This window comes from Triticum dicoccoides, chromosome 3A (genome assembly GCF_002162155.2).
Source record: "Triticum dicoccoides isolate Atlit2015 ecotype Zavitan chromosome 3A, WEW_v2.0, whole genome shotgun sequence".
NCBI lineage: Eukaryota > Viridiplantae > Streptophyta > Magnoliopsida > Poales > Poaceae > Triticum > Triticum dicoccoides.
Genome location: NC_041384.1, coordinates 706,869,998 through 706,892,829, shown reverse-complemented (window position 1 = coordinate 706,892,829; position 22,832 = coordinate 706,869,998). Strand labels below are relative to the sequence as shown.

Below are 22,832 nucleotides of genomic sequence, written 5' to 3'. Positions count from 1 at the left end.
AACAGGGCTGCCTCATTCCTCTAGCCTTCTTAATGATCGGCTTAATTATGTACAAACCGGTGAAAATATGTGCAAGATAGCAAGATGAGACTATTAATGGGAGAACATATATGAAACTATTGATTATGAGATTTTTTTTTGCGGGGGATTATGAGATTATTATACGCTACCTGGACGGGCCTTGGGCATATCACTGCACACGCGATAGCTGCAGCTGCTCCGCATGCCCATGTCGCCACCGCACCCTGCCCGATTTTTTGTCCAAAAGGACCCCCTGGCCAACAGAATTGCCAAAAAAGACCACATGTCAAAAACATTGTCAAAAAGGACCCCCTCGCTAGTGGCGGCAGGCGCGGCAGGCGACACGTGGCGCCTGCCGCCGTGCCAGGAGGCGGCGGGCCCGGCCGCCACCGCAGGAGGCGGCCACCCCTTGCGAACGGATTATCGGCAGTGCTTCGCGCCGCGACGGAACGGGGCTGGCCAGGTGGGCCCGGCCGCCACCGGGTGAGGCGGCCTACCCTGGCGCGGTCAGTGCCTGGCCGACAGGCCCTGCTGAGAGCGGGCCCCGCCAGTGGGCCCCGCCGCCACTGGGTGAGGCGGCACCCCTGCCGACAAAAAAGAGCTGCTGCTGCACGCTGACTGCACGGAAGGCGAGGTGCACTGTTGCTGGCGGCATCTTTGCATGCGCGGGAAAACGACACTGATTCCGTGACTCACGGCGCTGATTCCGATACAAATTTCGCTCTTTCTGATGATTCGAAAATTGACGCTGATAGCCTGCTTTTGCTTTAGTCATGCGCGGCGACAGGTTCCCTGTTGCAGACTTAGCTAATTCCCTCGCGCGTGCTGGCTATTGCTTGAGAGGACGCGACGGCACTGCAGAAATACACTCACTCGTTGCGGGAATCCGAGGTTCCCTGTTGTGCCGACACTACAGGGATCCTAAAATATCCTGCCTAATTTCCTCTGTTCTCGCTTATTTTCTCGCCATCATTAATCGTCTGAGCCTATAAAAGAAGACACCGAGGCTCTCGTCCAGCCATCCTAGAAATCGCCAGTGCGCAAAGTGTGTAACACATTTTTTCAGTCGATATGAGTTTGCCTTGTTCAGATCAAAGCATTAGGCCGAGGAAAATGAAGAATGCAAGTTTGCCTCCTGGGGTGGCAGTCCTGCGGTGTTGGTGTGGCGATCTTTGCAAGGTGAAGGAGGTGACGGATTTTTCTGATTGGTTGGGCATGAAGTTTTTCATGTGCGCCAATTATGAGGAAGATCCTGCCGTAGCTTTTTCAGAGTACGACAAGCCTCCGGTATGCTTTAACCATCACGAATAGATATTGTTGGTATTTTCATTGATTCTTTAGTAACATTCTTGTTTCTTGTTGTAGTCTCCTCCGCCTCTGTGCATGTACTATCGTTGGATTGACACGGAGAAGCCGGCTTGGGCAGTGACTGAGATTCGTGAAAGAAGTCGCCGTGCGTGGAATAGTTTATTTGCGGAAGAGCGACGCGAGAAGGCGGAAGCTGAGGAGAAAGCAGAGCAAGAGAGAGAGTTAAAAGAATACTATGCGGAGCAACACCGTTTTTTTCAGGAAATGGGAAAAAAAACAGGGAAGAGGCTCGTCGCATGGAGGAGCAGGAACGACAGCGAAAGGAGGCTCGTGAGGCTGAGAGGCAGAGAAAGAAAGAAAGGGCTCGTGAGGCCAAGGCAGCAGAAGAAGCTGGTGATGGAAAAGGAAAATATCCACGCTGGACTCAGTAGATTCTTGTGGTAGTATTTTAAATTTCGCAATCATTTGTATCTTTATTTCTGCACTTTAATGTAGCTTTATTTCAGGAGTTAAATGTAGGTTTATTCCTACAATGTATCTTATTTTCAGTTGTGCCGTGTCGTAATGGAAAAAAAATATAGTTTAAGAATAAAGTAGTGGCATTTTCTTTTCCTCCACTAATATCGAACATCGTGCAAAAAACTACAAAATAAAATTAAGATAGAACATAATGCCCTACAATAAGAGAGTACAAACTAATAATGCAAGTACATCCGAATTAAACGGTAGAACTGGAATAAAACTACATGAAGGCATCATCGTCATCCTCCATCGATGCAGAACTCTTGCCCTTCGAGGATGTAGAACTCTTACCCTTGGACGATGCAGAACTCTTGCTCTTCGAGGATGCAGTACTCTTGCCCTTAGACGATGCAGAACTCTTGCCCTTTGATGATGCAGCACCCGGAAGCGGCGGCATGAAGATATCATCTTCATCCTCGCTCTCCTCAGTCCATAAAAATGGATGATTTTCTGCAGTCCTTCTGAAAGTTTCACTCTTCGGCTCCACTACATTCATCCACCTTGCACGCAACCTAAGAAGTTCTTTACGAACCTCCTCATAGGTCCTTTCAGGCCACCCAGACCTACGTAATTGGTGAGCCAACTCATTCATTATGGTGTCACTACCGGTGAGTTCGTCCCATGGAACTATCCTATTGTCCATCCTGAAATCGGTAGCTAGCCTCAGAAGAGTCCTGCTCATCCCAGGGTGAAAACTACGATCGAAAGGATAATGGGACATCTCGACTACACTACACTCGAATGCTTATCCACCTCCGTCTGAAGGGGGTTTTATAGGTAGAGAGGAGAAAATGGCGGGAAAGAACGAGTGCAGTGGAGCGGGATAGTATGGCGGGAGATATAGGCGGGAAAAATTGTTCCTGACTGGTGCATTTTTATTTCAGCAAACATAGATGTTCAAATGCAAAGATGGGCCAATAACATCCCCTCCGAAGAACTCTGTAACTAATGATGTAACCGTGTCGCCAAGATCATGTGATGCTCCCCGGAGGCCTGTGTTGACGCCATGATCATGTGATGCTCCCCGGAGGCCTGTGTTGACGCCGCGTTGGGTGTTCTCATCGCCCCAATTAACATCAGGTGTGTCCTGCACATAGAAACATTTTAAACAAACTGTTAGAGGATAATATATGATATCATTGTAAATGCATTGAAATGTAAACATGACTACCTGAGCATATCCCTCTCCTATACTGTCTGGCCATTGTACTTGGTGCTGGTTTAAATCTGGTACACGAGTCTCCTCGGGCATGGGGATCCCTCGCGTGGAGAGAAACGGCTGAGATCCCTCACCTTGGGTGTATGCATCATATCCTGTGTACGCATATGGGTTAGGGGAAAGAAACTGCTCGAGCATCGAATCCAAGCCCGTGCCATGGTCCTGAGATGTCTGCCCCTGACGAAGCTGCATCGAAGAAGAGCGATGCAGTGGTAGAGATGAGTCATGTCGTGGCAATGTCGTTCTAGTACTCGGACCCTCCCCCCATTGCTCATGGCTCGTACGCGCCTCGCTCGGTCTGGACGACGGTGCCGCACTCGGTCTGGCTGACCTCGCTACCGGCATGTATGCTCCAGTGGCAACGTCATCGCCTCTACCGCATCTGAACTTCTTTGCCACGAATTGTTGCAAAAGTTTCTGGAATGTCTTGCGATATGGGCCCTGGGCCGGCATGCTATCCGTAGCCATCTGCCCTACTTCGTTGACATTTTCAAGCTGAACAATATTTGAATGTTATTTAGTTCAAATGATTATGAAATGATGGACCTAAAAAAGTTACAAGTGATTACCAGGTGGTCACGATAGTAAGCTGCATGCAGCTCAACATGTCTCCGCGCCTGCTCCTCTTGTGTGAGATGTGTTGGTATAGTAGCTGGCTGACTGGCCAGGCTAGCACGTGTGTTCATGCAGTACCACTGCTTGTACGCTTGATCTGTACTTCCATCGTACGGCCTGCAAAATTAAATAATTACATAAACCGTTGTGATGAAAGCAAAGCATCTTCACGCATCGTATAATCATCGTAAAAAAATAATGTACATAAAATATACCTAAGTTGACGCACTATATCTGCTAGCGCTTCATTTGTCCACTTGTGTACCCATTCACTGTTCTCTTCCCTCCAATCGTATAAACTCCAACCCCTGCCCATATTGGTTAGCCTGCAAATTATGTAACAAAGTGTGAGTTTAGTAAATTAAAAATGACACTAACTATTTAGGGATGTCACATCTTACTTATGTGTTTCCTCGTCGATACGTCTGGGAAAAGGTGGTGGAATTTCTTGATAGAGACCGAACTGTCTCATTACACGCTCTGGGTTGTAAGGTTCAACACACCACAGGAACAATAAGTTGCAGCGAGTCAGCCAGAATGCACTATCGGTCAACATGCCTGGTGTGAAGTGTCGAGCATCAAAGACCATTTTTAGCTGGTCCTGAGTCCACGGGTTCCATGTGACTTCTGCCTCATCAAGTATCTCAAACTGCTGGTGGTACATAGGGTAACAATTGTTCGCAATATCTGGAGACCAACGTTTCCGTGCCTTTGTCCACCTGGTGGCCATAGTTGCGCTAGCACCCTCGCCAAAGTCATATGGGTATATGGGTTGTACTATACGAGGTCGTCCTACAGGGAGGTATTCCCAGGACCACAACTGTAGAAACTCATAGGCGACACAAAGTAATGGAGCTTTTTGTGCGAAAGAGGTTTTTTGCGTGGCATCACACAAGCCTCTGTATGTATGAGATAGCATGGCAGAACCGAAGCTGTATTTTGGCTGCTCGGGTAAAGGTTCATCTACCATATTCTCTGCAATGTAGATGAGACCAGGGACAACAACGTCCCCATGTGAATTTGGAAATAGATTCCCGAGGAGCCACAACAAATATGCAAACAGATGTCTTTTTCTCGTCTCCTCATTGGCGAAGCTAGATAAATGAAGAAAGTTATCACGAAGCCAGACGAGTGGGATGCCCCGAGGGTTACCAGAACGTTGTGATTCTGGCATTTCCATCCCAAGACGGGCTGCTATATCTAATGCCCAAGATGGAGACACTCGTGGAGAGACTACCGGCTCACCTCTAATTGGTAGAGCAGTGATCATAGAAACATCTTTCAGTGTAGGTGCAAGCTCCCCAAAACGAAAGTGAAAGGTGTGGGTTTCAGGTCTCCACCGGTCAACGAGGGATGTCAAAAGGGATGGGTCCGAACGCACTTGGTCGTCGCATGATGTGAGCCTAGCAAAACCTTGTAGTCCATAAGCGTTAAGGTGAGCAAGGAAATGATTGTGTATTGGCCATGTTTTCTTTATGGTTCGAAGTCTGAAAGGCCGATAATCATGCTTAGTATTTGGTTTCAAAAATAGATGGCAACGGTGCCCGGCGTCATGGGGCCCCTGCAAAAGCACTGGCACTTCACCCATAACCTGCACACAAACATACAAATATAAAGAGAATTACGAGGAAGACAGAAATACAAATGCAAATCAAAATTAACTTAAAAAATACAAAGAGATACGATTTACATTAATTATCTGAAGTTAACATCAGGAGTACAATAATACAAAGAGAATCAATTTAAATTCAATATAAGTACACATAATGAGTAGAAATATAAATAGACATGGCGAGTACATATATATCAACATCATGCGTTGTTGTTGGCTCGATACGGGCAGTCTTTGCGTGAATGTCCAGGACACCTGCAAACGCGGCATCGCCTTGGTTCTCCCATCTGGCTATGGTCCATGTCATTGCGATGACGCCTAGACTGACGTCGTCCCTTTGCGGTTCTCATCAAGTCGGTGTTCGGAACCCATTTCGGCCCATCTGGCCACAACATTTTGTAGTTCATATCAATGCCCCAAGCCCAGAACTCACTGTTCCAAGTGTTGTACAGATTGTACATGTTGAAGTACGGCGATATGTATGGCTCGACGCTGATTTTTTGAACAGCAGCCGCCCGGAGCACATGACTGCAAGGGTAGCCCTCAAGCTTGGGCTTGTTACAAGTCCACTCACAGGAGGTTGAGCCAAGGGTGACAGCTTGCTTTTTTGATCCTCTGTGGTGACCCTTAACGTACTTGGCTCGCACATTGACCTCCCACTTATTCCTAAGTGCGTCCACTTTCCTGCAGCCATGACTTTGGGACTTCTTTGCTTTCTCGTCCAGATGTCTTTGCATCTTCTCGGACCATGGCCTGTTCAATTCAACTTGTGCTTTGGCGACGGTGACCCTGTCTGCAAAGTATGACAGGGTCCGGTTCCAAGTTTCTTCAATTAGGGCTGTGATAGGCAGTGCTCGCACCCCTTTAAGAACACCATTGTACACCTCTGACATGTTGCTGGTCATTATTCCATACCGAGCCCCGGTGTCGTGAGCCTGCGCCCACTTCTCCAAATGAGGGCAATTCTCGGTGATCCACTGGCTCAAATTTATGGTCGTCCTATGACCCCTCCGGTCTTCTCTCTGCGGCAAGGCCGCGCGGTCGATCTCACCATTGATACCTGCCCATATCGCATTCATTTTGGCTGGAGTTTTTTGCATGCACATCCTCTTGAATAACTTGAACCAATCCTTGTTTTTGAATTTGGAGTAAAAGTTTGCTGCCAAATGCCTCATGCACCACCTTCCTTCTAGATCGGGCCAGCCCCACTCTTCTTCCGACGCCTTAATTATTTCAAAAGCGCTTAATAATCCAGTGTTGCGATCAGAAATGATGCAAACACCTTTACGCTCTTTCACGACACCAATCTTCACGCAGCTCAGGAACCACAACCAGCTATCTTTGTTCTCGCTCTCGACCAATGCATATGCAATAGGAAGAAGCTGATTATTTGCATCCGCTGCAATCGCCACCAATAGTGTGCCCTTGTACTTTCCAGTGAGAAAGGTACCATCAACAGATAATACCGGGCGACAGTGCCTGAAGGCTTGTATAGTCTGGGCGAATGCCCAGAATAAGCGATCCAGGATTAGCTCACCCGGGTTCATTGGGTTTGGACGTTCTCTCCGCCAAACTTGAGTCCCCCTATTAGCACTTGCTATTTGATGAAGCATTCTAGGGGCATAAGAATATGCCTCCTCATAGGTACCATACAAGTTCTTGAATATATTTTCCTTCGCACGCCTAGCCTTGCTGTAGCTAACAGGGAATCCAATTAGATCATCTGCATCTTTTTGCAGAGCCCTAACACTAATGTTGAGACTTTCCTGCACAATTGTTTCCATCGTCTGTGCCACAAATTTTGCTGTCACATTGCAGTGATCTGAAAGAGTCCCAGTTTGCTCACAGGTATGCTCCACTATTTTTGTGATATGCCATGACTGACATACCCCAGGCTTCAGTGTAGCGAGAACTCTTCCGCGGCAACCTTTCGCGGTGTGGATGCATATGACCTTCAACTCTTTTTTATCAGACTGCTTCACTCTATGCTGGCGGTGGATGCCGATTGCATAGCTACCCATTGCCTGGTAAGCAGACTTCTTATCTGGGAAAACTTGCCCAACCTCCAGGCTTCCCGCTCCTAGGCCAGAAGCAGAGTGAAATTCGTTGGTGATGCTCATATCCTGTAAAAACCCAGGTTGCAGTGCCGCCGCGACCGCCCTCTGAGGAGGAACATCTTCTTCTCCGCTTGACTCCGAAGACGCAGAAGAATGATCATCATCATCTAGTGCCTCCGGCAATCCCTCCACGTGTTCGCTCATGTCAACGGCCGCCGACCAATATCCTGTGTCATACACAGGCTGGCCGCCCGTCGGTTCCGATGGGCCGATGCTAGGGGCTGATGTGATGGCCAACTCGACCTCACCACCCCTGCTACTGCATCCGGCAACATCAGTGACTGAAATGAACTCCACATACACCATCGGCTGACCATACATTGAGTTATTGGGATTGCTTGCAAACCTCATGTACGACCCCCACGACCGATCACCTGTGACAGGCCGCAAACCCCAACGGGCAACTGTCCCATCATTTCCTCCGTCAACGACGAAGGCCTCCATTGTCATTTTTTTCCTGCATCACTGGGCCAAACACCGCTCGGATGCACCTTCTAACCGCTGCGTAACCCACGTTGACCATGTCTCTCACCACTACTGTAGTCGACTCGCAGAAGGACACATCCACCCCGCATGGACCGTCGCGTAAGACGTTTCCATAGTACACTACTAAATTTTCCATAGTACCTAACCAACATACATGTTACATTTCAAATAATTAGTAACTGAACATTTAGTAACGATGACAACATTTACATATCTTATGACTAAAATAATAACCGTATTTTCGTTATAAATATTCGGTTTGTTTTTAGAATCAGTTGCTTAGACTTTAAGGGGTTGTTTGGTTAACGTGTATTTACAGATCTATTTTTCTCAAACTTGTCTATGAGCGTAACAAACTAAAACTCTGTTTGCTTTTCTCTAACTACCCCAAAAATATCCTAAAATAGTTCTCGTAACATGCAAAAACTTAACTTCTGGAAAAACGACTATTAGTAAAATATGGTTTTCTACATAATTTCCTTACAACAGGTTATGACAAAACTGAGGGTAAGTACTCGCTATTCAAACAACCACTAAACATAATATTACGATAATAACATTTAAATATCATATGAGTGTCATTTTTCTTACAACAGGTTATGTCAAACTATTTTTCTTACAACATGTTATGACAAAACCCATGGTAATTACTCGCTATCCAAACAACCAGTAAACATAATAGTACGATAATAACATTTTAATATCATATGAGTAAAACATTTAGTTTCTTTCGGCTTTATATAATTTTTTTCACATCATACGATAACAATCATTTATCTACAAATAATAATATTTACAGCAACATGCACATTATTCACAATAGTACATCAATACAAAAAATATTAACAAAATTACAGTGTCATTTTTTTACCTTAGCTCCAATATGGATGTGCTTGCAAATGCAATTAAGCGTCAAAATAGTTCCAATAAATATCCGTCGCCAGTACTATATGAACGGAGTCAACCTGTTATCACATTAACATCAATATTACACACGGATTTTTCTTCCTGCTAACAAAATGGAAACACAATTTCTTCAATCATGTCTTCTCCTCCTTGTTTGTTACTAAGATGAATTATTTTACCTAATTACATACATCATTAAGTACATTAGCACCTAGTCTTAACATATAAAATTTAGATTATTGCGACATAACTATAGACTTATTAATAAACATACCGCATAAAATAACATACCACATGAAATAACATACCACATGCAATAAAAAATATTGTAAATGTTGTATCTGTCGTCTGAAATTATTTCTAACCTCTACGTACTAACATTGCATAGCTAATGACGAGCTAAAAGACTAACTAATTACCACCCTGCATGCACAAATAAATAAATGTATTGCAAAGCTCATACCTTGATCTTCAACTTCGTACTTCACTTTCGCAACGCAAATCCTACTCCTCAAGCTCTAAATGACTCTAAATGACTCCTTCAAGTGCTAAAATTATGCCTAAAACAACAGAGAATACACACTTAGGAACTAATAAAACAGAACAAAAACATCATGCATGTGAACGAAACCAACAAAAATGGATAGATCTTACCTTAATCTAACTTTTCTTCAACTTCATCATCTTCGAAATCAAACTCCAAATCGACCAAAATCACGAGTAAAAGTGGCTACCTAGTTTTCCTTTCTGTCTATGTATGCGCTCAGAGAGAGTTAAGAGGTAGAGGAGGCAACCAGAGATATGCGAGAGAGAGTGTATGCGCACGGAGTCGCGGATGTGCGTTTAAAAAGAAGAGGACCACTGTATTGTCGGCAGAACAAACCAGAACTCACCTACCACGGCATCGGATTTCAGCATCGCGGTGTCTCATCATACGCAGCAACAACAACGCCTGAGTGCTGTCGCTTCGGCTGGAGAAATAGACGGAAGCGAGAATCACGCACAGCTTTAATCAGTGTCGTTTACGTAGCAATCAGTACTACAAAGTTTAGGCGGGAATCCAATCATCGAAACTTGTGGCAGGCAAAACAAGGAGCTGGGAAAAGCAGCGCCCGTGAAAATCTGTGCCACCGGAATCAGCGCCGCACGGGAATCAGCGCCGTCTGCGCCGTTGTCGGGCGTGCAGCAGCAGTTTCGCCGCCTCCTGCAGTGGCGGCCTGGCCCACAGGCGGGGCCCGCGAGCATCACAAGTGGTCGGCCCGCGCCCGACAGCGGCCACAGAGGCCGCCTCACTAGGTGGCGGCGTGGCCCACCAGGCCTGGCCGTTCCGTCCGGGCTCGGCGCACTGTGCTGACACGGTTATTTCCCGCGCGGCCGCCTCCGGCGGTGGAGGCCGGGCCGGCCGCCTCATCCGGTGGCGGCAGGTGCCACGTGTCGCCTGCCGCGCCTGCCGCCACCGCTGAGGGGGTCCTTTTTGTCAATGTTTTTGACATGTGGTCTTTTTTGGCAATTCTGTTGGCCAGGGGGTCTTTTTGGACAAAAAATCCACCCTGCCCGCGGCATACTACGACTGATTTGCTCCCTGAAAAGACCTGAACTCGACCACATCCTTGCGCCATAAAGAAGAATCGACATATCTTTCAAAATGGACCAGGCGCCCTTAGAAATCACAGGTAGGAGCCAGCAAAGGTGGTTCCCACTTGCCAGTGCGAGCATCAACTTAGGACGTCAAGGGTCGAATCCCAACACCCCTGTCTGTTCAGGTCAAAAGGAACCAGGCGTCATTTAAGAGCACAACCATTACTAGTAGCGTACTGGTTGCAAGGTGAGACATTGCACACCAAACTAATAATAAAGGATCGAATCCATGTGCGAGCCCTTTATTTTATTCTTTTTTTCTCTGTTTAATAATCTGAACACACACGTGTCTGACTTACGAAAAATCATAATAGGATGAAAAAAAGTGGAAAACAAAAAGGAAAATGATGTGTTTTTTTTTGAAACTAAAGGAAATTAATGTGTTTGTGTGCAGGTTGGACTCTCATCATACTATAAAAAGAGAATGGATTGTCCATAGACGTGTCAATGATAAAACTGTAGGTTCTGTACATGTTTTTATTTTACGTAACATTGTGTAGATCTACCTTTAAATCCTAATCGTCAATCTTTATGGTTAACATAAAATCAATGAATATAATTGCATGACTTATGAAGAACTATGAAAGCTTCCGTCCTTTATTATTAGGTATAGATTTTGTTTGAACGGTCACCGGGGAGGAGAGGATCCCCACCTGAAAATATTGCTCAAAAAGCTGCCAAAGCCAAGAGTCACCCCTTAAGCTTTGGCTGATCCAGTTTATAAGGGAAACCGGATCGAAAATCTAAACAAGTTGACCCCGTTTATGAGAAAAACCGGGCCAAAAACCGTACAGGTAACAAGGTTACAGAAGAAGAGAAAAAAATTGATGCCCAGGAGAAGACACAACCTAGCTAGCATGCAGAAAGACCAACACCACGAGATATACAAGTAGATGTGGGGTGTTGTTGAGGGATCACAATGCCAAGATTGTGCAAACAACCTAATGCACCGCACCGGTGTGCGTACCGAGCCTCACGGCACAACAGAGGATCATCCATAATCAACGAGTGCCAAACCATAACACGAACCTTGACTGGGAGATCCGCCATGAGCGGTCGAGACGATTAGCAGGTTGGGGAGGCATCATTGTGTCATCATTGAGCAAAAGTGAACCAAGACAACACCAAGATCCCGAAGCTTGCCGCAGCACAACGAGAACCATGGGAGGGTCTTGAGCATGCACAACAACAGTACAAAGACCACGCGAAGGACAACCGAAGAGAAATCACATGAAGAACACACCAACATGGATGGCACACTAAATGATGGGCATGGGCGGATGGATGGTGGCGAAGGGCTCAATGAGGAGGCAATGTTGGCGATGGTATGGGGAGGACGGGGCGGAGACGAGTGGATTGAAGGAAAATGGAAAGGTCACACAGAGTGCGGAGAAGTTCACCATACAGACGTGAAGTTGCAAACCGCGCCGTCGACATGGAGGAGAGCCAAAACTAAGCAGGTACAACTCAAAGACCACGCCTCCAGGAAGGAAAGCGACATCGGATTAGCGCCGCCGTGGTCAGCTGACACACGGGTCAGCAGGGATTTCTCCCAAAGCTAGTGCCAGATCAAGGCCGACATCGTCAGAGCAGCTCCGACAGCCGAAGCAATGCAAATTGACGATCAACGGGCCACCGTCCATAGGGGGCGAAGGAGAGGCAGACGTGGGGTGATGGAGAGTCGAGGAGCCGACAGGGGGTGGGGTAGCACGCAATGGAGCGCAGGGGCGAAGACGGCCAGGTCAAACACTGCACATGGCAGATCCGATGCACACATGCTTAGTCGTCGATGCAGGGGACCTCAAAGGCACAACTAGTCGGCGTAGACACTCCGGACTCGCCCAATCACCAGAACCAGCGCAAGCACTGGGGATGAAGCAGAGCAAAGGAGGTCGGGCTGCCACCCCGCACCACCTAGGCAGGACGAGCAGGCAGACCAAGACCCGCACAAGGCGGGGAGCATGGATCCCGCAGCCGCGGCACACCGGCCCGGAGTAGAGGAGGGTCGATGCGGAGGATGGCGGCGCAGGTCGAGAGCGGCGAGCACCGGCCGGATCTGAACGGTGTAGGACGTCGACGGCCACGGTGAAAGTGGACGTTGCGCGGCAGCGCGAGATGGGCGAGGCAATAACAGGGGGTGGAGCGTCGGCGCGCAGCAGGGCTCGGAGCATGCCCAGAGAGTTGAGGACGAGATGGATCTAGATCTGGCGAGTGGAGATGGACTGGGGAGGGTCGCGGCCGCGTCCTTGCTGCCGCCGCCAGCTTTGGGCTTTGCCCTTAGGCGTCCTCCGGCGACGGCGAGTAGGGAATGGGCGGCGCGGCTGCTCCTTGTTGTTGGCGGCGGCGGGGGCCTCCGGAGTCGCGAGAGCGACCCGGGAGGCAGCAGGCACTCCCTTTATTAGTAGGTATATATATAGATAGATATGGAAAAGGAAAATTTGTGTTCCTTTCTATAAACTGAAACTACCTGATTCTTGTACAATAGCAAATCTAGCGGTTTAATCCTATATTCGTACTGTTGATTATCACTCTCGAAGGAGAATCATACCTAAGGTGTCGTATGTATAGCATACAAACAATGATTAAGGCGTAAACTAGGGAGGCCTCACCATGCAGGTGCCCCACGATGAAAAGTAGCACAGTATCTAAACCCTATTACGGTTCTATCGTCTTGGAAGAGTTAAGGTGGGATATAATTTGCATCATGATGTCTGTGGAGACTATGAACCTACTAGATACGGTTATATGGAGAGTTAAGGTGGGACATGAGTGCATCACGATGTCTAAGGATGCAATCTAATAGATCGTTCTATCAAGTAGTTGGGCCATATAGTTGGGCCATAATTTCTTACCATAAAAATTGCTGCATATGCAGCAACACCGACTATTAGAAATCCATCAATCCACATGTGGTGTGGAATGAATTCCACTCCCATTCCTTGGAGTTGACATGTTCACATCATCACATGGCAAAGAATGACTTAAGAACACCTAGACGGGGGTATGTCCAATGCTCCATGGAGACAATGGTACTCGGAGGCGGCCATCATGCATTTAGGCTTTGGGAACTCTGATCATAGGCCTCTTATATTGGATACAAAATATCATAGAGAAGATCCAGAAAGCGTTGTTTTTATGTTTCCATTCCTTTGTTTGAGGGTAGTGTAAGTCTCGCCCAGTGGCCACAGAGAGAAAAAGGCAAAAAAAAAAAAGAGGAAAAGGAAAAAAAAGATATAGCGACGCCTGAGAGATTCGAACTCTCGCGGGGAAACCCCATGTACTTAGCAGGCACACGCCTTAACCACTCGGCCAAAGCGTCACTTGGTGACTCCAACATGTTCCGCCCATATCTATACCGTACATTTGGTTCCAAAAGGACTGGCAGCCTGGCACCGTGGCACGGTATCGAAACCCTTTTTTTTTTCGAGTAGTATCTAAACCCTACTCGCCCCACTCCCCAACCCCAGACACCACAGCCAGCAATCAGACCATGGACGGCGGCGGCGGCGGCGGGCGGCCAGCGCTCCAGCCTGCGGCGGCCGGAGGAGGGGCGTCGGGCCCGGACGAGCCCCGCGACGCGCGCGTGGTACGGGAGCTCCTCCGCTCCATGGGGCTCGGCGAGGGCGAGTACGAGCCGCGCGTCGTGCACCAGTTCCTCGACCTCGCCTACCGCTACGCCGGGGACGTGCTCGGCGACGCCCAGGTCTACGCCGACCACGCCGGCAAGCCCCAGCTCGACGCCGACGACGTCCGCCTCGCCATCCAGGCCAAGGTCAACTTCTCCTTCTCCCAGCCGCCGCCCCGCGAGGTAAGACCGCCACCACCACAAACCCTAGTTTCTATCTGTGTCTTCCTTCAATTCGGATTGGTCACCAGATCCTACGAACTGGTGCACAACGCGCAATTAACTCTGGTACTTACCTTCAATTGGTGTTTGACGAGGAGAAGGGGCCACATTAAACCCTAGATCAGGGGGAGTAGTGCTGTGAACTTCAACCGGGGAAATAATAGCCATAACAGAGGATGCACAGATGTATTGCGGAAGGAACAAAAACTGATCTGTGCTTTTGAGATTTCAGTTAATTGCTGGGTCTTGGCTGAGAGATATTTTTGGGGAAAATTTAATTTCAGATGAGGGTGGATACTGGATTAATTGGATGTGTTCCCCAATAAGAACACATCAAAGCCCCAGATATGGTGGTTGGTCAGAAGCCGCCATTCGTGACGCACGCAGAGATTGCGGTTTCGAGTCCTCGAACTCGTGACGAGATGCCGTTTTGTCCACACTTGTACATGTCCGAGGGACCAACATATCAGTCAATGCTGTACTGAAATTATTATAATTAAAACATATGAGGGAATGGTGTGGGATTCGAACCCAGATTCATCTCAAGTAGCAGTACTCTAGCACTCTACCACTTATACCAAGATGACAACTTATCCCTTAGGAAGCTGGAATTGAATCTGGTGGGGTAGCCAGGGAGTGCCGACATTTGGCCTGAGATGCAGCTAACCACTTGCCCCGAGAAAGAAATAATAATAATAAAAATCTACGCCTGAGAGATTCGAACTCTTGCAGAGAAACCACATGTACCTAGCAGGCCCACGCGTCAACCACTTGGCCAAAGCGTCTGTTGGTGTTATCATGACCTTCTGGAGCTACATAGTAGTATCTCTTTTGGTCCAAAAGTAGGTTTTGATATCTAAACCCGATTTGTTCCCCAAAACCCCATCAGCTATAGCAGATCATGCAAGCAAAGTCCAGGTGGGGCATAAGGTTGACATTCAATTTAGTCCATGTCTTGTTAGGAATGTTCAGCTGAGCCCATGTCTTGTTTGGAAAGTTGACTGTGTATCTACTTAAGGGTCCAAAAACTCAGGAAACATGCACAAGTAGTTCCATATACACAATGTAAGCGTTGAGAATCAAATACAAAATAAATGCCCTCTTCTGTTAGTGCAGTGATGCTGATTGTACTGTAGCAGCTGTCCTACCGTTGGAATTGGAAACAAGATACTCGGTTTCTTTTTTAGTTACCTTTACTCTTAAGATATATTATGTGTGTTATTGATAACTTTCATTGGATTTGACCCTCTTTATGGGTCAACTCAAATAATTGCATAGAAGGGAAAGCATCTGTTAGGTCCTCTAGACCGGAGGATATTCCTGTGGCCAGGAGGCATTTGAGGGCTGGCAAGGAGGCACCATAGCCAGTGCACATAAGAAAGGCAACGGGATATCAGGGAATAGAGATGAAGGCGATCTATACTCTAAGCACTACTTACAAAACTAATGCTGCATGAAAAAACTGTTATGGTTATGGCGTAGAAATAGAGCAAACCAACACTGAAAGAATGAAGGTATTGAAGAAGAAAAAGGCATGGCTAAATTCCAAGTAAAGAGAGGAACATGGCACAAGAAGCTTACCACCAAAGTGAGGACCAAAGGTTGCTGCTGTGTAGCACGAAGCCAGGAATGCAGACAATCTGAAGTGAGCGGCCATCCAAGGCTTTACTTACAGAAAGGGATCATTGTGAATCCATTGCAGAGTAGAGAGAAATAAGCCACCGAGAAAAATAAATAAAAAATTCGACGCCTGAGAGATTCGAACTCTCGCGGGGGAACCCCATGTACTTAGCAGGCACACGCCTTAACCACTCGGCCAAAGCGTCTCTTGTTTCTAAATTATGTTTAACATTTACTTTCAGAGCTAAACCTGATTCTCTCCATTCGGGCGATGGCACCTTTCCTAGTAGCCTGCCATTAGGGCCAAGACGAGTCCATTATCCTTTAGGAAGTTGGAATCGACCGAACTTTTGCCAGTTTGATGGGTGACCTGGGAGTGTCGAGATTTAAATCCACCCGGGTGCAGCTATAAGCAGATGATGCAAGGAGAGTCCAGTTGGGCAGAAGTTTGACGAGCTATAATTCAATTTACCCCATGTCTTGTTAGGAGTGTTCAGCTGAGCCCATGTCTTATTTGAAAAATCGAATGCTTATGCTCAAGGGTCCAAAATGTTATGAATCATGTGCAACTATTTCCATGTACACAATGTAAAGAATCAAGCAAGAAATAGATACCCTCTTCCGTTAGTGCAGTGATGCTGCTGATACTGTGGCAGGCGTCTTACTGTTGGACTTAAAAACAGAACACTCAGTTTCTTTATTAGGAGGCTTTACTCTTTAGATAGATTTGGACACTCTTCACTGGTCAAAGTCAAATAATCACATAGAAGGGATATCAGGGCATCTGTTAGAGCCTCTAGACTGGAGGGTATGCCTGTGGCCAGGAGGTGCTCTGACAAGGTATCGGCAAGAAGGCACCAAAGCCAGCGCAGAATCAGAAAGGTGACGGGGTAGTGGGGAATAGAGATTAGAGGAAGACTCCTTTGCTGATAAATTGCATCAGTTACCGCAGCTAGGGGATCTTTATATAGGCAACTCAAGACTAGTGTCCTGGGCGAGTACAAACTTGAACTGCTGCAGAACGTGACTGCTGCTGGTTCTGTTGAAATGACTCTCATCTTAGGGAACAAAATATCATTTCCTTAATACAGAACTCTTACTGTAGCATATTCTGACTCAGGTGTGGCTGTTGTGGCCTGTGGGCTTCCTCCTCTGGTACGGAGTTCCCCACATAACGTTCCGTAATGACGGTTACCTACCAATTCACTAATACACTGGTGCCCCACTCCCACACCCTCCAATTCCACGGGAACAGGGTAATCCATGGCTAGATTTATAGGAAAACATGAAACAGACAGGGTATGATTCTTAATGTGTATGAGGCTGGCATCTCAAGATATACCTAAAATGTTGATGAATAATGTCAGGTAGTACAAAGATATTAGAGATTGTGGGTCGTCCACAAGGGTACTCGTGTGTTGGCTGCTAAGATATACCTAAAAAAGATATTGCGTATGTGGATAAAGGCTATGAACAACTCTTTTGGTTATGCTTTGAAGTCAATAAGTGCCTGTTTTATCGTTTGCCTGGAAATTCTAAGTTGACACAAAGTACTCTATATGCATAGGTGGGCTGACAAGTCATTTTTCTGATGTCGCAGGTTCTACTCGAGCTGGCACGCAGCCGGAACAAAATCCCGCTGCCCAAGTCCATTGCTCCACCCGGCTCGATTCCACTGCCACCTGAGCAGGACACCTTGCTGAGCCAGAACTACCAACTCCTACCTGCATTGAAGCTGCCAGCTCAGACCGAGGAAGCAGAAGATGAGGAAGAGGGCGCCAACGCAGACGCGGCCAATGCTAACCCAAACTCCTCGCAGGATCAGAGGGGCAACGAGCAGCAGCAGCAGCCTCAGAGCCAGAGCCAGGGCCAGAGGGTTTCTTTCCAGCTTAACGCCGTGGCCGCCGCAGCTGCAAAGCGTCCTCGAATGACGATTGATCAGCTGAACATGGGCTGACTGGCTGTTGTAGATCGTTGGCTGGTCCCTGGTACTCTGTGTCATTGTGTCATTGCTGTTGTAGATCGTTGGCTGATCCCTGGGATCGCTCTTTCTGGCCATCACCTTCCAATTTCACCATTCAGATTGTTCAAAAAAGTAATAATTCACCATGAGAAACGCTGATGCTTGAGGAAAGGGAGCAGCCTTGCAAATAAGTGTGTGTTGTAGCCGTGCACCCCAGGTTGATTTGTTTCTGTCCATTGTTGTCAACTTGGTTTGTTTTGTAGATTATATTTACTTGTCGAACTTGAGCTGTTCCATTGCTGTTTCTGATTACCAAATCAGTGTTCCTATTGTGATTGTCTTCCTAATATGCTCTTGGTGGGATGTGATGTGACGCACATTTGGTGGTTAAATTGAGGACCAAAAGATATAGAGGGAGAAAAACAGAGAGAGAGCTGTAGTGTCAAATGCATATGCACAAATTTAGCTGTTTTCTTTATCAGAGCTGGCTTTCTTGTCAGGGGGAGGTGTCTGGATGGGGTGACCGTCTGTGCCTGTACTGTGATGAAGTGGTAAGAGTAAATCCACACCTCAAAAATACCAGCCCGTCTAGCTCAGTTGGTAGAGCGCAAGGCTCTTAACCTTGTGGTCGTGGGTTCGAGCCCCACGGTGGGCGTTCCATTTTTATTTTCTTTTCCTTTTTTTCTTTGGAGGAATCGATTGCCATTTGCAGTTCAGAAAATGCTGCGCTGGCCATTGCGTTCAGCCCTTAACTAAAACCAAGGGGAAGCCACTCCAGTTTATTTACTTCAATTTACAGCGCCAACTTATAATTTGAACACAGAAGATGAACTGAGCTGTGCAAAGCCGTATTTTACTGCACGTAACTATATTATTCACGCCAAACGCATTTCACATTTTGACTGTTCCCTCGGCTATCAAAGCCACGCCAACTCCAGGTCCCCGAGGCCACCATGGCCGTCGCCGTCTCCTCCCAGTCCGAGCAGCTCCTCCAGATCATCAGCCTCAGTCCCCGGTGCACCGAAATGCTGACCGCCCAAGCCGTCGGCGCCGCTCCACGGGCTCATCATGAAGCCCAGCTCGATGCCCTCCAGATCAAGGTCGATCGAGCCGATCGACAGGCAGTCCCCCAGCTGATCCTCCTCGGCGACGTGCTCCGGCGCCGCACGCCCCTGCTCGTGAAAACCCTCTGCTACCGCCAGCACCGTGTTGGTGCACCGCAGCGCCTTGGTCCGTATCGGACTGCTGCTCGTGCCCTCGGGCGGGGCCTGCACCTCGCCGCCGGCCTGCGGCGGCAGCGGCGGCTTGGCCTGCGGGTGGTTCGAGCAGCCGGCGCCGTGGGACTGCAGCATCCTCTTGCTCAGGGTGGTGTTCCAGTAGTTCTTGATCTCATTGTCTGTTCGCCCCGGCAGCCGCCCCGCGATCAGCGACCACCTGCCACGGGCCACGTCAACTGTTATCACATGCTGACCCTGAATTAGTAAGCACTTGCAATTGATTAGCAGTAGCGAATTCTAGCTGGCCCTATTTACTTGCGCCTGACAAGGTTAGCTGCAGCTTCTGCATATGTGACAGTCTGACAGAGTGCGTGGTTGTTGTAGGTCAGAGCCTTTTCAAGTCATGGTGTAGATCGATTAGCAGTGGTTGTTGTGCCAAATCCGGGAGGGAGTGGCATTTCGTTCTAGACCTAGCGCCATGGGAGCTTTTTCAAGTTATGGTGTAGATTGTTGTAGTACGGAGTAGATCAGAGTGGTTGTGCATGCATGCATGCATGAATGAATGCATGTCATCATCAACTTTGCTGACCGAATAACTCGTTTACCTCTTGGGGCTAGGGACACGCATTCAGGCTGTCAGCAAGAGGTTGTTCTTTTCTTCGGGCATGGCTGAATTGGGAACATGCACGCTGACTGATATGGATAGTAGGTGTGTACAGGTGATCATGATAACTGGATCCTATATTCATTTAGCAGGCATTGGCCTACTTTGTCTGATCATATATCTCTCTCTGTCTCCCATGTAGGGAAAAGGAAAATGAAATTCCAACGGAAAGGTATTAGCATGACCTTGGTGTTTATTACTAATACTAAATTTTGTCAAGCAAGTGTGACTAATTAATACTCCTCCACGACCAAAGACCGACTTGTACATCTTCGTTCACACTATATACTACGTATTACATTAGGAATATGCATGTAAATGCAAGTGTAAGTGTAAGTGTAAGTAAACAACAATATACAATGCTTGATCATCTACACAACGGAAAATGTGCACGATGCAAATGAAAGGAAAACAACATAGATGTGCACCTGTTGCCTAGGAGCCCGTGGAGCCTGACGATGAGCTCCTCTTCGTCGTCGGAGATGTTGCCTCTCTTGATCCCCGGCCGGAGGTAGTTGAGCCACCGCAGCCGGCAGCTCTTACCGCAGCGATTCAGCCCTGCACACAACATCTCACACGCCGTTAACAACTCAACACGACCATCTCGAGCTATGCTAAACTAGTGATGTCCCCCTGCCCTCTCTCTTGCCGCATTCCTTGTTTCAGCCACCTGGCTTCTTCAAGCATACGCACACATACACTCTTTGTTTCAGTTGCAATGGCTAGAAAGAGCTTGGAGGAGAGATCGGTCAACCAAGAGAAAATCGCACGCATAATCGATAAATGTATGTATTGATGCAATGTTCGGCGAAGAGCAAAAGACTAGATACGATGGTGTTTGTAACCTACCAGCTCGTTTGGGAAGGCTTCCCCACTTGCCCTCGCCGTGATCGTTGATGTAGGAGACCAGGATGTCGTCCTCCATTGCCGTCCACGCCCCTCTGTTCAGGCCCTCCTTGGCGCAGCATGGCTTCCTCCCCATATCCCCTGCCCCTCTCTCGGTGTCGGTGTGTGCATGTGTCTGACAGAGGAGCGCTCAGCTGTTCATGTGTATATGTAGGACGTTCCTAGATGGGGGGCTATTTGAAGGTTAGATGAGGTTGTGTGAACGAAACCCTAGTAATTAGGTGTTAAGTGAACGGTAATCTAAACTTATCCGCTGGCCCTTTCTCATTGTCTGATGGGAAAATAGTGGCTGCACCCAACTTCGGTGCACCCACACAGTGAACAGTAAATTTGAAAAATTTGATTTTTTTTTTCAAAAAACTCCTGCATTCGAAAAATTAGGATTTTTTTCTTCCAAAAAACTCATGTCTGATTGATTGTGACATGCGTGCAAGCAGCTCATCTGTAGATCCCTTTTAGCAGCGCACTTCTATTATATTTTGAAAAGAGGAAAAACCATCTGCCTCTGTATTGAGCGATGCACACAAACATTTATTACTCATTATTGAAAATGCTGAACATATTGGCTTACAAAGAAGACAATAAAATCCAAGGCCATCCACATAGGATATGCCTCGTGCCACGACATCTTCAATCATACTGTCAAACCTACGATGACACATCAACATGAAAAGGGTGCAACGCCCAAGTCAACATCTTCAAGAAGGAACTGTCGCTCACGCGCCGATGTTGGCTGGTCCAACCAGATGCCAGACCAAAGGCTATCACCCCTCTTCGAACCAACAACTTCAACAAGGTAACAATGCGCGGATGTCAATGCTGCCTAATCGAGCCAAAATGCATGGTTATGAGTTTTCACCTAGAGAAAATACATCTAAAATGTCTGTCACCATAATTCCATCCACCACTCTACTAGCCTGCCAACCCTCTGAAGAGTTGGATATTTTGATATTTTCCAAAATGTCCAAAGTTAAGACCCAACACTATGGGTGTATCGGGCATTACAAGACAAATCCAAGGAGCACAAGAACACCCAAAATCAGAGTATGCATGAAGAAATGACAACCTAAATATGAAATTGCACATGCAGACTCCAGAAGAACAGACGACACATGGCACGACCATGCCAGGTCGTATCAGCACTAGTACCAGCCTATGAAGGCTGTGAAATCAGACACAACTTCTGCAATTCTTCAATGATTTCGTCAGGTTTGTTCCTACACGATCCTTGGCGACCAAGGGAGGTATTGGGAGAGGATTTTGCTCCCATAGTGCCCTTGGATGAAGGGGTAGGTGGAGGATTCACAAAGGAGACCCATAGAGGCCACACACACACACACACACACACACACACACACACACACACACACACACACACACACCACTCAACATATGCCTATTTGGACATGAAGGATATTACTATCCAGATGAAGCGAGGAGTAGAGATATTGCGGTGATAGAAGTTACCTCCCTCCTTAAGACCCCGCTAAACCCGTGTGATGGTTGTAAATGGAGGTGAAGAGGTGAAAGTAATATCCTCCCTTCCTTCTTTGATCATTTTATAGGGGAATAATGGAGGCCGCCCATTGGCAGGGTCCACAGGAAGACCCTTAATTGTTGTTTCCATAACATGAATGTGGGGAGGAATGGTGCTGACGTGTGTGATATGTGGCTGATGCACGTATGCACGTATGTTGTACTAGGCTCTGCCCACTTATAGAAATAATGCAAGGTGGCTTAGTTATGCGAACCTAGAACTATGCATTTGCATATCTTATGTAGATCATACTATTAGTGATGACTCTAAACCCCGAGAACATCTTAATTATTCAAGTACCACCAATTTATTTTAGTACATTTTTATCTACCGTTTTTAACTTCGCATTGGTTGTTCAAATAAACCACTTTATGATTGTTTCCTTAGAAACAGACATAATATTTTAATTCAAGACTACGGTCTGGGTGCGAATATAGCTACGTGTGTCACAACGTAGTTGCGATGGTGGTAGTTACCTTCCTTTTCGCTCCCTGTGGAATGAATGAGGAGAGGGGGGTAGGTCTCAGTGGCCCAAACAGGCTTAGGTGGGTGTTAACTGAGTTTTTTAGGGCCCTGGCGAGGTTTCCAATGGCCACCGCAGAAGGGTCTATCCCATCAAATTGAGGTCAAATTC

At 47.2% G+C, this 22,832-nt stretch overlaps 3 protein-coding genes and 3 non-coding genes across 6 annotated transcripts; 2 read left to right on the top strand and 4 right to left on the bottom strand.

Annotated features, from left to right (window-relative positions):
* Positions 1 to 514: 514 nt before the first annotated feature.
* On the bottom strand, positions 515 to 4,415 carry LOC119273024. Its single transcript, XM_037554342.1, has 5 exons — positions 4,087 to 4,415; positions 3,901 to 4,011; positions 3,640 to 3,802; positions 2,741 to 2,938; positions 515 to 748 (listed from the first exon to the last, which is right to left on the bottom strand). The coding sequence occupies exons 1-5, from the start codon at positions 4,413 to 4,415 to the stop codon at positions 515 to 517; spliced, it is 1,035 nt and encodes a 344-aa protein (XP_037410239.1).
* Positions 4,416 to 13,681: 9,266 nt separating this feature from the next.
* On the bottom strand, positions 13,682 to 13,763 carry TRNAS-GCU. Its single transcript has one exon. It is a non-coding gene; the product is annotated as a tRNA-Ser (tRNA).
* Positions 13,764 to 13,898: 135 nt separating this feature from the next.
* Positions 13,899 to 18,214, top strand: LOC119270360 (transcription initiation factor TFIID subunit 9-like). Its single transcript, XM_037552368.1, has 2 exons — positions 13,899 to 14,252; positions 17,512 to 18,214. Exons 1-2 carry the CDS (start codon positions 13,935 to 13,937, stop codon positions 17,866 to 17,868), a joined length of 675 nt encoding a protein of 224 aa, XP_037408265.1. The 5' UTR covers positions 13,899 to 13,934; the 3' UTR covers positions 17,869 to 18,214.
* On the bottom strand, positions 16,036 to 16,117 carry TRNAS-GCU. The gene has a single exon. It is a non-coding gene; the product is annotated as a tRNA-Ser (tRNA).
* A 242-nt stretch (positions 18,215 to 18,456) lies between the features above and the next one.
* Positions 18,457 to 18,529, top strand: TRNAK-CUU. The gene has a single exon. It is a non-coding gene; the product is annotated as a tRNA-Lys (tRNA).
* An 85-nt stretch (positions 18,530 to 18,614) lies between these two features.
* Positions 18,615 to 20,792, bottom strand: LOC119273378 (transcription factor MYB1-like). Its single transcript, XM_037554555.1, has 3 exons — positions 20,605 to 20,792; positions 20,184 to 20,313; positions 18,615 to 19,308 (listed from the first exon to the last, which is right to left on the bottom strand). Exons 1-3 carry the CDS (start codon positions 20,735 to 20,737, stop codon positions 18,792 to 18,794), a joined length of 780 nt encoding a protein of 259 aa, XP_037410452.1. The 5' UTR covers positions 20,738 to 20,792; the 3' UTR covers positions 18,615 to 18,791.
* Between the last annotated feature and the right edge of the window lie 2,040 nt (positions 20,793 to 22,832).